Below are 13161 nucleotides of genomic sequence, written 5' to 3' on the forward strand. Positions count from 1 at the left end.
TGTTGGGATGCTCTGGATCGACGTGTACGACAGCATGTTCCAGTTCCTGACAATTTCCAGCAACTTCGCACAGCCATTGAAGTGGAGTGGGACAACATTCCGAAGACCTTAATCAACAGCCTAATCAACTTTTTTATTTTTTATTGTGAAATTAATGAAAAAAGCATCTAATCAACAATGGGATTTGACACCACGACACTGACAACAAATGCATATTGCCATAGTAAAATAAATAAATGTCCGTAAAAAAATGTTGAAATCCTCATTTTAAACACCAATTGTATTCACTAAGTTGATGGTTTATAAAAAAACTAAAAAAACAATCCTTTTTAATTATTTCATATATTTTACATGTGATAAGGCCACACAGAGGGCCAAAGATAATTACAGACACCTGTGATAATCGGAATTACCCAAAAGCGTCACTAGATGTCTTGTTATAGATTACATAACATCCTTTAAAGATACAAAAATTCTGGTAGTTTACTGGTAAACTTTTAAAGTTTCCAGTAATACACCCTCCCTTTTCAACCCTAACTGGGATAAAGCCCCACACTGAGCTTCAACACACTTCAATCAATGGTTTTCTTTCATTGTCTCCCTGCATTGAGAGACTAGGAAGACCCCTACTGTAGGACATCAATGTGAAGAGGATTAGAGAGTAACCACACAGTTTCAGGGGCAACCTTCACTGTTACCTTCCTTTCTTCCTAACCCTCCCATGGCACTCCTCTGTTGTTCAGTTACCCCCTGAGTCCAGGTCTATTCTTCAGCCACCTCTGTCACCACCTACTGTCTTCCTCTGTTCCTCTGTTCCCAGTCACCGTGTGAGGCATTGCACATCTACCACACTCCTTCGAGTTCTCTCCCACTGTCCCGCTATTTTTAAACACATCAAAGAAACGTGTTTCTGGTGGATGGCAGACCACAGAGAGTACTGAATGATTGTAGCAGCACTGGGGTTTTATTTAAGCAGAGCCCTGCGCCAAATCTTCCTACTTAAGATAGCCCTCTGCGAAGACAGACTGAGAGAGGAAGAGAGAGATGGCTTCAAAGATAGAGACAGGGGTGATAGGAGAAAAACAGATAGGGAGGGAGGCAAAGAGAGAGAGTGATGGAGAGCGTGACCAAGGGAATTATAGTTTCATTATTAATGATTGTCTGTTAAACCCACAGCTCTGTCCCATGTGAACCTCCTCCATGGGGTCACACACTGTGTTTGTCTCTGCATTGTCAGTACCACAGTCCCTCTCTTCTCCCCACACAGGCAGCCTGAGTCACCACACCACACTACAATGACACGGCAGAAAGATCAGGCCAATGCCATGTGACATCTCATCTCTTTATCATCCATCCAACAGCCCTGATTCTTTCTCCCTGACTTCTGTCGTGGCATTTACCAAATGAGGAGAGTTACAAACTTCACACACCAGTCAGAGATACTTAAACTACATATTTTTTAATAAGAGCTTTGCAATAGCCCTTTTTGACTTTCAATGATGCGCTATCTCTAATGAACCATTGAAAAGTCCCAACAGAAAAGTACAAAGATCTTTTATAGCCAAGATACACCCCCTACATGACGAATCTTAGATCTTAGGAACAATTCACAAAGGTTAAGATTTGTATGAAAGATATCTATAAAACATGGCAGACAGTTACTGCTGTGTCAACAGCTCTCATTGTAAAGACCAGTGTCTGGCCCCCTCACTCCAAAAGGGAACCGTCTCTCCCTGATACGGCATAGAACAGAACCATTAGCTCATGTTATCTGAAATGCTCTTTAGGCTTTATTACCCAAAGACATCGTAAATCTCCTCTGTCAGTGCTATCTCATAGAGGCCCATCCACAGTGGAACACACACACAATACTCTATTCTGTCGAATGTAACAACTGTTATAATGTAATACAAGCATTATAACAATCTTACAAGCATTATAACATAATCTTGCAATTTTACACGACACTTCTCTTTACTATAATCAGTCCAAAAGGCCTGTTGAATCTCTCTGTATCTCCTTACAGTCACATAAAACAGTGAAGTGAAGAATAAAGGGCAACTGTAAATGAAGCTACTGTACCTTCAAGAGACTCTTGGCTCATTGCACCATGAGGCTTTAATTGCAGTGCAGGCCAATCGGAGAGAGGGGATTGTTCGACAAACGAGGATATCTCTGCAGTGTCAGAGAGCAGTTGAAACACCTGCGTTTGCCTTCCCAACGATGTGAGAGCTAAAGAATAGCTGTGTCACTTTCTCGCAAGTGTGCTTATTGCTTTTGGACCTTTATCATATCTATACATGTAAAATTAGCACCTATGATCAATTAAGAGAGAGAAGTCACACCTAATGAAGAATCAGAAACTTAATTTGCGCCGATATAAATATAAAGAGCTCCATCTTGTTTCTGAGGACAGTGACGTCAGAGGCAATCCATTCTTTAAGCTGAGAAATGTCCCTCTGTAACTAGGGCGACTGGTGTCACAGAGAGGAAGCAGAGACTAAGTGGCTATGCCATCCCGCTTCATCAACAACAACCCTGGCTCGAGTGCCAAAGCATAATCTACCTGTACACTACAGTACCAGGCCTCACCTCCTCCTCAATTTACCACTTAAACTAAGAAATGGCTAAATGCAACTACAGCAAATTACATTGAATTAATTCTGATTCTCTGTTAAAAGCTGGAACTAATTTATCCTCCAGTAGCAAGTACTCTGCTGAATTAGAAGCAGCACTGTAGGGTTTAGCACTGTTGGCATATAGTGTAATTAACTTCATTTGGAGGTAATTGATTTAGTGAGGAATGGAGAGTCACCTAAATAGAAGACAAAAAACTCCTTCATCAACACATTATTTCTATGGCTGCATCACATGTAAGACACTGCCTCTCCTTAATGTACTGTACACCTTGGCTGAGTTGATCAGAAGTAAACTTCCTGTTACCATAGTAACGCATGCTCCAGTGAGTAGTAAGCCTCTGTGAGCGATGCTGGGTTTGGTCTGCTCTACTCACACGTGTGTTTATCTGAATGACCGTATGGTGAATCACTGAGCATGTGGACTGTAAATAAGCCAATAAAACTGTAATGATAGATGTTACTACTAAAATCTATTTCAATCAGGGGGCTGGGCACAGCACGAGAGTGGGCCGCAAAAGCAATGTAAGCCGCAGCCCTGAGCTCACACGGGCCGATAGGGCCAATTTGTCCTGTATGGCAACATACATCATTAAATTAATACATGCCACAGTGAGAGGAGAGCAATCTAATCACCACACACACACACAACGCCTCACGGATCAACTCCTATTTGACCAAGATAGTTTGTGTGTATGTATTGATGTGCAGGCTACGTCAGCCTTTTTTAAATTGGTGTAGTTCTGTCCTTGAGCTGTCCTTGTCTATTAATGTTCTGTATTATGACATGTTTCATGTTTTGTGTTGGACCCCAGGAAGAAGATCTGCTGCAACAGCTAATGGGGGATCCTAATAAAACACCAAATACCAAACACACACACGCTGACTGAGACACACACACACACACACACACACACACACACACACACACACACACACACACACGCTGACTGAGACACACACACACGCTGACTGAGACACACACACACACACAGATGTACACTGAGTGGAACACTTCCTAAAATTGAGTTGCATCCCCTTTTAACCTCAGAACAGCCTGAATTCGTTGGGGCATGGACTTTACAAGGTGTCGAAAGCGTTACACAGGGATGTTGGCCCATGTTGACTCCAAAGCATTCCACAATTATGCCAAGTTGGCTGGATGTCCTCTGGGTGGTGAACCATTCCTGATACACACGGGAAACTGTTGAGCGTGAAAAACCCAGCAGACTTGTAGTTCTTAACCAGTGCACCTGGCAACTACTACCAAACTCTGTTCAAAGGCACTTCAATCTTTTGTCTTGCCCATTCACCCTCTGTATGACATACATACACAATCCATGTTTCAATTATCTCAAGACTTAAAAATACTTCTGTAACCTGTCTCCTCCCCTTCATCTACACTGCCTGAAGTGGATTTAACGAGTGACATCAATTAGGGATCATAACATTCACCTGGATTCACCTGGTCAGTCTATGTCATTGAAAGTTCATAATGTTTTGTACACTCAGCATATACACAGTACACACACATGAATATGACACTCCTTGAAGGGGTCACTTGATTGGTAAATTGCTGTAGTTGTTTTGTGAACTGATTTATTGTCTGTAATCAGGCGAGGTTGCTATTAGCTAGTTGTTGTTTTTTAAGCGGCCTGATGGGGATGTGTAACTTGGCAGACAGAGGAGAGGAGCTTTACGGTCATCACCATAGAGGAATGCCTCACTTTTTAACAGGATACCTCTTCACGATAACCACCCCCGAGGGATACATCCACTCCCCAGGCCTGCCAGATACTGGCTCTCTGACAATCAGTTTGGTGGTTCACTGAGTGTGTGTGTGTGTGTGTGTGTGTGTGTGTGTGTGTGTGTGTGTGTGTGTGTGTGTGTGTGTGTGTGTGTGTGTGTGTGTGTGTGTGTGTGTGTGTGTGTGTGTGTGTGTGTGTGTGTGGTTGCACGTGTTTATTACTGTGTGATCTCGTTCAGGTGTACACACACTCCTCTATAAAAGACAACGTTATGACTGCTATCTTCAGGGGTCTAGGGAAAGTGTTCTGAAGCGGTGTGTGTGCCATTAAGGCTTTCCATTTCCCTGTGCTCTGTATTCCACATGTTAACACATGCCGTTTACACACGCCCACCCACGCAGGTGCAGGTTACTGTTTGAGAGAGGAGCAGGTGTTTGAGTTTGAGGAGATCAAAGATAGAAAAAAATATATTATGAGATGTGCATTATCTGATTCTTCAAGTAAAATTTGTGTGTGTGTGTGTGTGGGGGGGGGGGGGGGTGTTGCAGTGCTTGGTAGGAGAGACGGAGCGGCAGGGTAGCCTAGTGGTTAGAGTGTTGGACTAGTAACCGGACTAGTAACCGGAAGGTTGCAAGTTCAAATCCCAGAGCTGACAAGGTACAAATCTGTCGTTCTGCCCCTGAACAGGCAGTTAACCCACTGTTCCTAGGCCGTCATTGAAAATAAGAATTTGTTCTTAACTGACTTGCCTAGTTAAATAAAGGTCAAATAAAAAAAGACAGGGGGAGAGAGAGTGAGGGAGAGGTTGAGAGAGAGATGGAGAGAGCAAGGGAGAGGTTGAGAGAGATGGAGCAAGGGAGAGAGGGAGAGCAGGAAGACATTCAGTGGACGCAAGTAAAGAATGCCCAATCTGGACCTAAGAGGACTGGAGGATTATGCAGGCGTTGGTGTGCATGTGTTGGTGTGTGTAAGGGAGTATTAAAGGAAAGTTAATGGACCAAGTAAAAGCCCACTTACGCAATCGATGGAATCAAACGAACTTTTAATCCTGCCAATTCAGAGTCATGGAGTTGACAATGACCCCGCCCACTGCTAGCCCAACAGACCCACACACTCAGGCCAACCAACACTTATATCTTCACTTAAGACAATACAGAGCCAAGTCAGTTGCACAGATAAACACAGTGCTCAGGGACAACACAAGAAACACATTTATTTTCCAAGCTTATTAATGTGTTTTTTCCCCAGCAGTGATGGTAAAACAGTAATGTTGTGTTTCACTTCTGATATGTGCATTGATTTAGAGTGAGTCAATGTGTTGTTCCATGGGCCATATAGATTGTTATAAGGTCATATCAAAACCCTATGAGTGAGAAGCCAAAAATACAAGACAAATGTTCTCACCTGAAAGAAGACCGACATCACTGCAATGATCCTCTTCTGACGTATTGCAGCACTGAGGCTGTCAAAGTCATCCGAGTTATACATGTAGATCTGCATCTATTCAAGAGAATGAGAGAAAGACAGGGAGAGAGAATGAGAGAAAGACAGGGAGAGAGAATGAGAGAAAGACAGGGAGAGAGAAAGACAGGGAGAGAGAATGAGAGAAAGACAGGGAGAGAGAAAGACAGGGAGAGAGAATGAGAGAAAGACAGGGAGAGAGAATGAGAGAAAGACAGGGAGAGAGAATGAGAGAAAGACAGGGAGAGAGAAAGACGGAGAGAGAATGAGAGAAAGACAGGGAGAGAGAAAGACAGGGAGAGAGAATGAGAGAAAGACAGGAAGAGAGAATGAGAGAAAGACAGGGAGAGAGAATGAGAGAAAGACAGGGAGAGAGAATGAGAGAAAGACAGGGAGAGAGAATGAGAGAAAGACAGGGAGAGAGAATGAGAGAAAGACAGGGAGAGAGAAAGAGAGAAAGACAGGGAGAGAGAATGAGAGAAAGACAGGGAGAGAGAATGAGAGAAAGACAGGGAGAGAGAATGAGAGAAAGACAGGGAGAGAGAATGAGAGAAAGACAGGGAGAGAGAATGAGAGAAAGACAGGGGGAGAGAATGAGAGAAAGACAGGGAGAGAGAATGAGAGAAAGACAGGGAGAGAGAATGAGAGAAAGACAGGGAGAGAGAATGAGAGAAAGACAGGGAGAGAGAATGAGAGAAAGACAGGGAGAGAGAATGAGAGAAAGACAGGGAGAGAGAATGAGAGAAAGACAGGGAGAGAGAATGAGAGAAAGACAGGGAGAGAGAATGAGAGAAAGACAGGGAGAGAGAATGAGAGAAAGACAGGGAGAGAGAATGAGAGAAAGACAGGGAGAGAGAATGAGAGAAAGACAGGGAGAGAGAATGAGAGAAAGACAGGGAGGGAGAATTAAAGAGTTAGGGATCCATCTGTAAAACTTCCACTTCTCTCAAGGAATAGCTTGGATCTCCAAATTGCGTCCTTAATGACTATGTCAGCAGAGCCACAGAACATATAAATGGGAGTGTGTTCTGCTCTCTGACTCCTCTCTCATCTGTGGGGTTTCTCTGAATCGTTGAATAATACACAGCCCTGCACTGGTTGAGGGTGACTTCATACGTTGGACTGATGTGTGGTGAGCTTTAAGCGGCCAAATCGGCAGCAGAAGAAGCATCACCCAAATGGGTGCTACACATCGATGGTGGAGGAGTCGTCCAGTAGTTACGAGAGAGCTGAGGAAAGACGAGAACAATGTCTTGTCTGAGAACAACTCCAGCGAGCTAACTCCATCACCACCATCATTACCAACACTGTCCCTACCATCCAACTCAGCTGCCATCCAAGCCGGCTGCCAGCAGAATACCGGTAGATGCCTTCACCAAACGCAGGCACCCTCTGAAGCTAGAGACTTGATGCTTGCTTGTTTTACATTTCAAGCAATGTTCTATTATTTTTTTGTTTACTTGTATGTGCTGTGTACTGCAGTTCAGCTTTTAGCTGCCAAGTACGACTTACATGTACAAATGAAATAAACTACTAGTACTACAAAAAAATATGTAATTAGGTCAAAGGTAATACATTGGTTATAGATCATTTACAGCTTATTTATTCCCATAGAGCTGCATAAAGACACCCTGGACCGTACATGGACCTTCCAGGGCTGAGCAGTGTCAATATGGGCTGTAAGTCATCCACTCTGCTCTCAGACACAGACACACTGATCCAGACAGATAGAGGCCTAGAACTGTAGCTTAGTTAGCCTGCTGTTAACATAATCAGTATAAATAGCCCACTCAAGACTGGAAGGATGTACAGATAGCTTGTTAGATCCCCCCTTTCTATCTCTCTCTATTTCATAAACACACACGTACATATAACACAACAAACACGGTCCTCTCCATCAGGCCTGTTGTCATGGTGATATGCAGCAGGCAAAGCTCACTCACACATGCACACACGTATGTGTAAAGGACGTCACACCGCTTGCTTAGCGAGTACCACTTCCTCCGGATTCGGCACATACCCGTCTCAAACCCGGGATCTCTGCTTCACAAACACACGTGACCGTCCTCCCTCAAGCGCCTCTACCGATTGCGCCACAAGCTAGCTAATGAGGCGGCGCAAACATGGACATTTATGACTGAGGAGTACATTTTGCGTCCATGTGCTACACACGGACGCACACACACAGACACAGACACAGACACAGACACAGACACACACACACACACACATCCGGTGGGATGGGATTAAGGATGTAGCGTGTGTCCTACTCAGAGATCGGGGTCTTTAATCAGGGAAATGAGAGCCTTCAGCATTTCCTAATATGTTAAGGGAAGAACCAGCTTCCTCAAACACGATACACAACCACACAGCTACTTCATCATCACCAGGATCTGTGTGTGTGTATTTCAGATGGGATCATCTCTCTCTAATATGATAGAGAACCACAGCGACACATACTCCATCATCATCAACTGTGCGTCAAAGAATCAGTATCATCACTAAATCAAGTGCGGGTTGTGGGATGTGTGTGAAGTGAGGTCCTTCACTGTAGGATTACAGGGTTTATGTGTGTACATTTCAGCCTGGCAAGAATGAAATATATTTCCTCCTTATTGTTTAAGATGACAAGTTGAATGCAATGCCTCAATGTAGCAAGACACACACACCTGCACACACACGCACGCACGCACGCACACACACACACACAAACACGCACGCAAGTCAGGCCCCTCTCTCATTCCCCACGGTCTATCGTGTGAAGGTGAAGCTCCCTTCTTCTGGAGTGTGTGTGTTTACATGAAAGCTGTGGAGATAAATGCTGTAGGGGAACACATTCTGCGCCTGCCAAAATCCATTTTCTCACAATATCAACATCGTCAATATTATTCCAGTTGCATTTTCCACGCTTCTGTAATCCTGGCATAAAGCAGGGTGCATAGCCTCCTTTGATCTATTTGAGGCGTAAACAGTTCTGTGGTCTCCTAATATACTATGGAGTCCAAAATGATTGGATGGCTTGATGAAGATGAGCAAATAAGTATCAAATAAATAATTGTGTTGTCACGCCTTGGTCATTGTATTTTGTGTTTTCGTTATATATTTGGTCAGGCCAGGGTGTGACAGGGGTTTATGTTATTGTATTTCGTATTGGGTTGTAGTATTTGGGATCGCGGCTGATTAGGGGTGTTGTATAGGCTTGGCTGCCTGAGGCGGTTCTCAATCAGCAGTCAGGTGATTCTCGTTGCCTCTGATTGGGAACCGTATTTAGAGTTTCGCTTTGTCTTTCGTGGGTGATTGTTCCTGTCTCTGTGTAGTGTTCACCAGATAGGCTGTATTAGGTTTCACGTTCCGTTTGTTGTTTTTGTATTTATTAAGTTATTTCATGTATCGTCATTTTTTTTCATTAAAGACATGAGTAACCACTACGCTGCATTTCGGTCCGACTCTCTTTCTACAAACGAAGAACGCCGTTACAGAATCACCCACCACATACGGACCGAGCGGCGTGGTTACAGGCAGTGACCGCAGGAAAAGCGAAAGGAGGACGTTATGGACAGCAATGGCATGGAGTATACGACGTGGGAAGAAATCGACAGGTGGGCGGCCGACCCAGAGAGAGTGTAGTAGCCCGCATGGGATTCGCTAAAGCAGTGCGAAGAAGGCTATAGGCGAATGGAGTTGGAGAAACAGACACGGCGGCGCAGAGTGAAACCCGAGAGTCACCCCAAAAAATGTATTGGGGGGGGGGCTCAGAGGGAGAGTGGCTGAGTCAGGAGATGGACCTGAGCCAACTCTCCTTGTTTATCGTGAGGAGCCAAGGTGGAGACCAGAACCAGAGCCGGTGTTAGAGGTGAGCGAAGATGAGACTGTGAAGGAGTTAATGGGGAAAGTGGAGTGGAGAGTAATGAGGGAGTTGCTAGCTTGGTGCTATAGATATCATATTCGTCCGACGGATCGTGTCGGGGATTTGATGGCACCTGAGTTAGCGCTCAATACTCGTCCTGAGGTGCGTGTTAGTCGGCTGGTGAAGTTGGTGCCAGCCTCACGCACCAGGCCTCCTGTGCACATCCCTAGCCTTGCACATCCTGTGCCACCTCCATACACCAGTCCTCCGGTAGCAGCTCCCCGCACCAGGCTTCCTGTGCGTGTCCTCGCTCCAGTATCACCAGTGCCCGCACCACGCATCAGGCCTACAGTGCGCCTCGCCTCTCCTGCGCTGTCGGAGTCTCCCGCCTGTTCAGCACAGCCAGAGCCTTCCTTCCCTCCTGCGCTGTCGGAGTCTCCCGCATGTTCTGCACAGCCAGAGCCTTCCTTCCCTCCTGCGCTGTCGGAGTCTCCCGCCTGTTCAGCACAGCCAGAGCCTTCCTTCCCTCCTGCGCTGTCGGAGTCTCCTGCCTGTTCAGCACAGCCAGAGCCTTCCTTCCCTCCTGCGCTGTCGGAGTCTCCCGCCTGTTTAGCGCAGCCAGAGCCTTCCTCCTCTCCTGCGCTGCCGGAGCCTCCTGCCTGTTTGAAGCAGCCTGAGCTGCCAGTCTGCAGGGTGCTGTCAGTCTGCAAGGAGCTGCCAGTCTGCAGGGAGCTGCCAGTCTGCAAAGAGCTGCCAGTCTGCAGGGTGCTGTCAGCCTGCATGGAGCAGTCAGAGCTGTCAGTCTGCATGAAGCAGTCAGAGCTGTCAGTCTGCATGAAGCAGCCAGAGCTGTCAGTCTGCAAGGAGCTGCCAGTCTGCAAGGAGCTGCCAGTCTGCAAGGAGCTGTCAGCCTGCATGGAGCAGTCAGAGCTGTCAGTCTGCAGGGAGCTGTCAGTCTGCAGGGAGCTGTCAGTCTGCAAGGACCTGTAAGTCTCCAAGGAGCTGTCAGTCTGCAGGGAGCTGTCAGTCTGCAAGGAGCGGTCAGTCTGCAAGGAGCTGTCAGTCTGCAAGGAGCTGTCAGCCTGCATGGAGCAGTCAGAGCTGTCAGCCTGCAAAGAGCTGCCAGTCTGCAAGGAGCTGTCAGCCTGCATGGAGCAGTCAGAGCTGTCAGTCTGCATAGAGCAGCTAGATCCGCCAGTCAACCAGAATCTTCCAGATCTGCTAGTCAACCAGAATCTTCCAGATCTGCTAGTCAACCTGAATCTTCCAGATCCGCCAGCCAGCCAGGATCTACCGGAGCCTACTACCTACCTGAGCTTCCTCTCAGTACTGGGCTTCCTCTCAGTACTGGGCTTCCCCTCAGTTCCGGGCTGCCCCTCAGTTCCGGGCTGCCCCTCAGTCCCGAGCTGCCCCTCAGTCCCGAGCTGCCCCTGTCCCGAGCTGCCCCTCAGTCCCGAGCTGCCCCTCAGTCCCGAGTTGCCCCTCAGTCCCGAGCTGCCCCTTAGTCCCGAGCTGCCCCTCAGTCCCGAGATGCCCCTCAGTCACGAGCTGCTCCTCAGTTCTGTGGGGTTCTGGGTGAGGACTATTAGGCCATGGTCGGCGGCGAGGGTGGATTATCCCAGGACGCGAAGGGGAGGAACTATGACATTTATGGAGTGGGGTCCACGTCCCGAGCCGGAGCCGCCACCATGGACAGACGCCCACCCGGACCCTCCCTATGGTTTTGAGGTGCGTCCCTGAGTCCGCACCTTGGGGGGGGGGGGGGTTCTGTCACGCCTTGGTCATTGTATTTTGTGTTTTCGTTATATATTTGGTCAGGCCAGGGTGTGACAGGGGTTTATGTTATTGTATTTCGTATTGGGTTGTAGTATTTGGGATCGCGGCTGATTAGGGGTGTTGTATAGGCTTGGCTGCCTGAGGCGGTTCTCAATCAGCAGTCAGGTGATTCTCATTGCCTCTGATTGGGAACCGTATTTAGGTAGCCTGAGTTTCGCTTTGTCTTTCGTGGGTGATTGTTCCTGTCTCTGTGTAGTGTTCACCAGATAGGCTGTATTAGGTTTCACATTCCGTTTGTTGTTTTTGTATTTATTAAGTTATTTCATGTATCGTCACTTTTTTTCATTAAAGACATGAGTAACCACCACGCTGCATTTCGGTCCGACTCTCTTTCTACAAACGAAGAACGCCGTTACATGTATGCAATTTTTTTGGGGGAAAATGATATTATTTTAAACTAATATAATTGCTCAGAGAAAGAGATTTTAATTAAGAAGTAATAATAAAATCACTAAAAGATAGGGGTCAAAATTATTGGATCCACTGTTTTCAATACCCCAATGCATACATAGAATAACTCATCCCTACTGTAAAATATGGTGGTGGATCTTTGATGTTATGGGACTATTTTCCTTCCACTGATCCTGGGGCCCTTGTTATTAAGGTCAACGGCATCATGAACGTTACCAAGTAGCAGGATATTTTAGCCAAAAACCTGCTCATCTTTATCAAGGGATCAAATCATTCTGGACCCCACTGTAGAGCCCATAGTACAGCCCATAGTCCAGCCCATAGTACAGCCCATAGTCCAGCCCATAGTACAGCCCATAGTACAGCCCATAGTCCAGCCCATAGTACAGCCCATAGTACAGCCCATAGTCCAGCCCATAGTACAGCCCATAGTCCAGCCCATAGTCCAGCCCATAGTACAGCCCATAGTCCAGCCCATAGTACAGCCCATAGTACAGCCCATAGTACAGCCCATAGTACAGCCCATAGTCCAGCCCATAGTCCAGCCCATAGTACAGCCCATAGTCCAGCCCATAGTACAGCCCATAGTCCAGCCCATAGTCCAGCCCATAGTCCAGCCCATAGTCCAGCCCATAGTACAGCCCATAGTACAGCCCATAGTACAGCCCATAGTACAGCCCATAGTACAGCCCATAATACAGCCCATAGTACAGCCCATAGTACAGCCCATAGTCCAGCCCATAGTACAGCCCATAGTACAGCCCATAGTACAGCCCATAGTACAGCCCATAGTACAGCCCATAGTCCAGCCCATAGTACAGCCCATAGTCCAGCCCATAGTACAGCCCATAGTCCAGCCCATAGTCCAGCCCATAGTACAGCCCATAGTACAGCCCATAGTACAGCCCATAGTCCAGCCCATAGTACAGCCCATAGTCCAGCCCATAGTCCAGCCCATAGTACAGCCCATAGTACAGCCCATAGTACAGCCCATAGTACAGCCCATAGTACAGCCCATAATACAGCCCATAGTACAGCCCATAGTACAGCCCATAGTCCAGCCCATAGTACAGCCCATAGTACAGCCCATAGTCCAGCCCATAGTACAGCCCATAGTACAGCCCATAGTACAGCCCATAATACAGCCCATAGTACAGCCCATAGTATAATATGTGTTTACCATCAGCTTCTTCTGTCTGTTAATTGATGGCAATAATAGCAG

General features: G+C 46.6%; 1 protein-coding gene across 3 annotated transcripts in view; it reads right to left on the minus strand.

The window, feature by feature from the left end:
• The window catches only part of LOC109896944 (receptor-type tyrosine-protein phosphatase gamma), a 317719-nt gene that overhangs the window by 70207 nt on the left and 234351 nt on the right, over nucleotides 1-13161 (minus strand). For all 3 annotated transcript variants that reach the window (XM_020491414.2, XM_031806855.1, XM_031806938.1), the window contains exon 5: nucleotides 5789-5884. In XM_020491414.2, coding sequence (XP_020347003.1) covers nucleotides 5789-5884 — 96 coding nt within the window. The remainder of the gene's footprint in view (nucleotides 1-5788; nucleotides 5885-13161) is intronic.

The sequence above is a fragment of the Oncorhynchus kisutch genome, linkage group LG1, assembly GCF_002021735.2.
Source record: "Oncorhynchus kisutch isolate 150728-3 linkage group LG1, Okis_V2, whole genome shotgun sequence".
NCBI classification, from domain to species: Eukaryota; Metazoa; Chordata; class Actinopteri; order Salmoniformes; family Salmonidae; genus Oncorhynchus; species Oncorhynchus kisutch.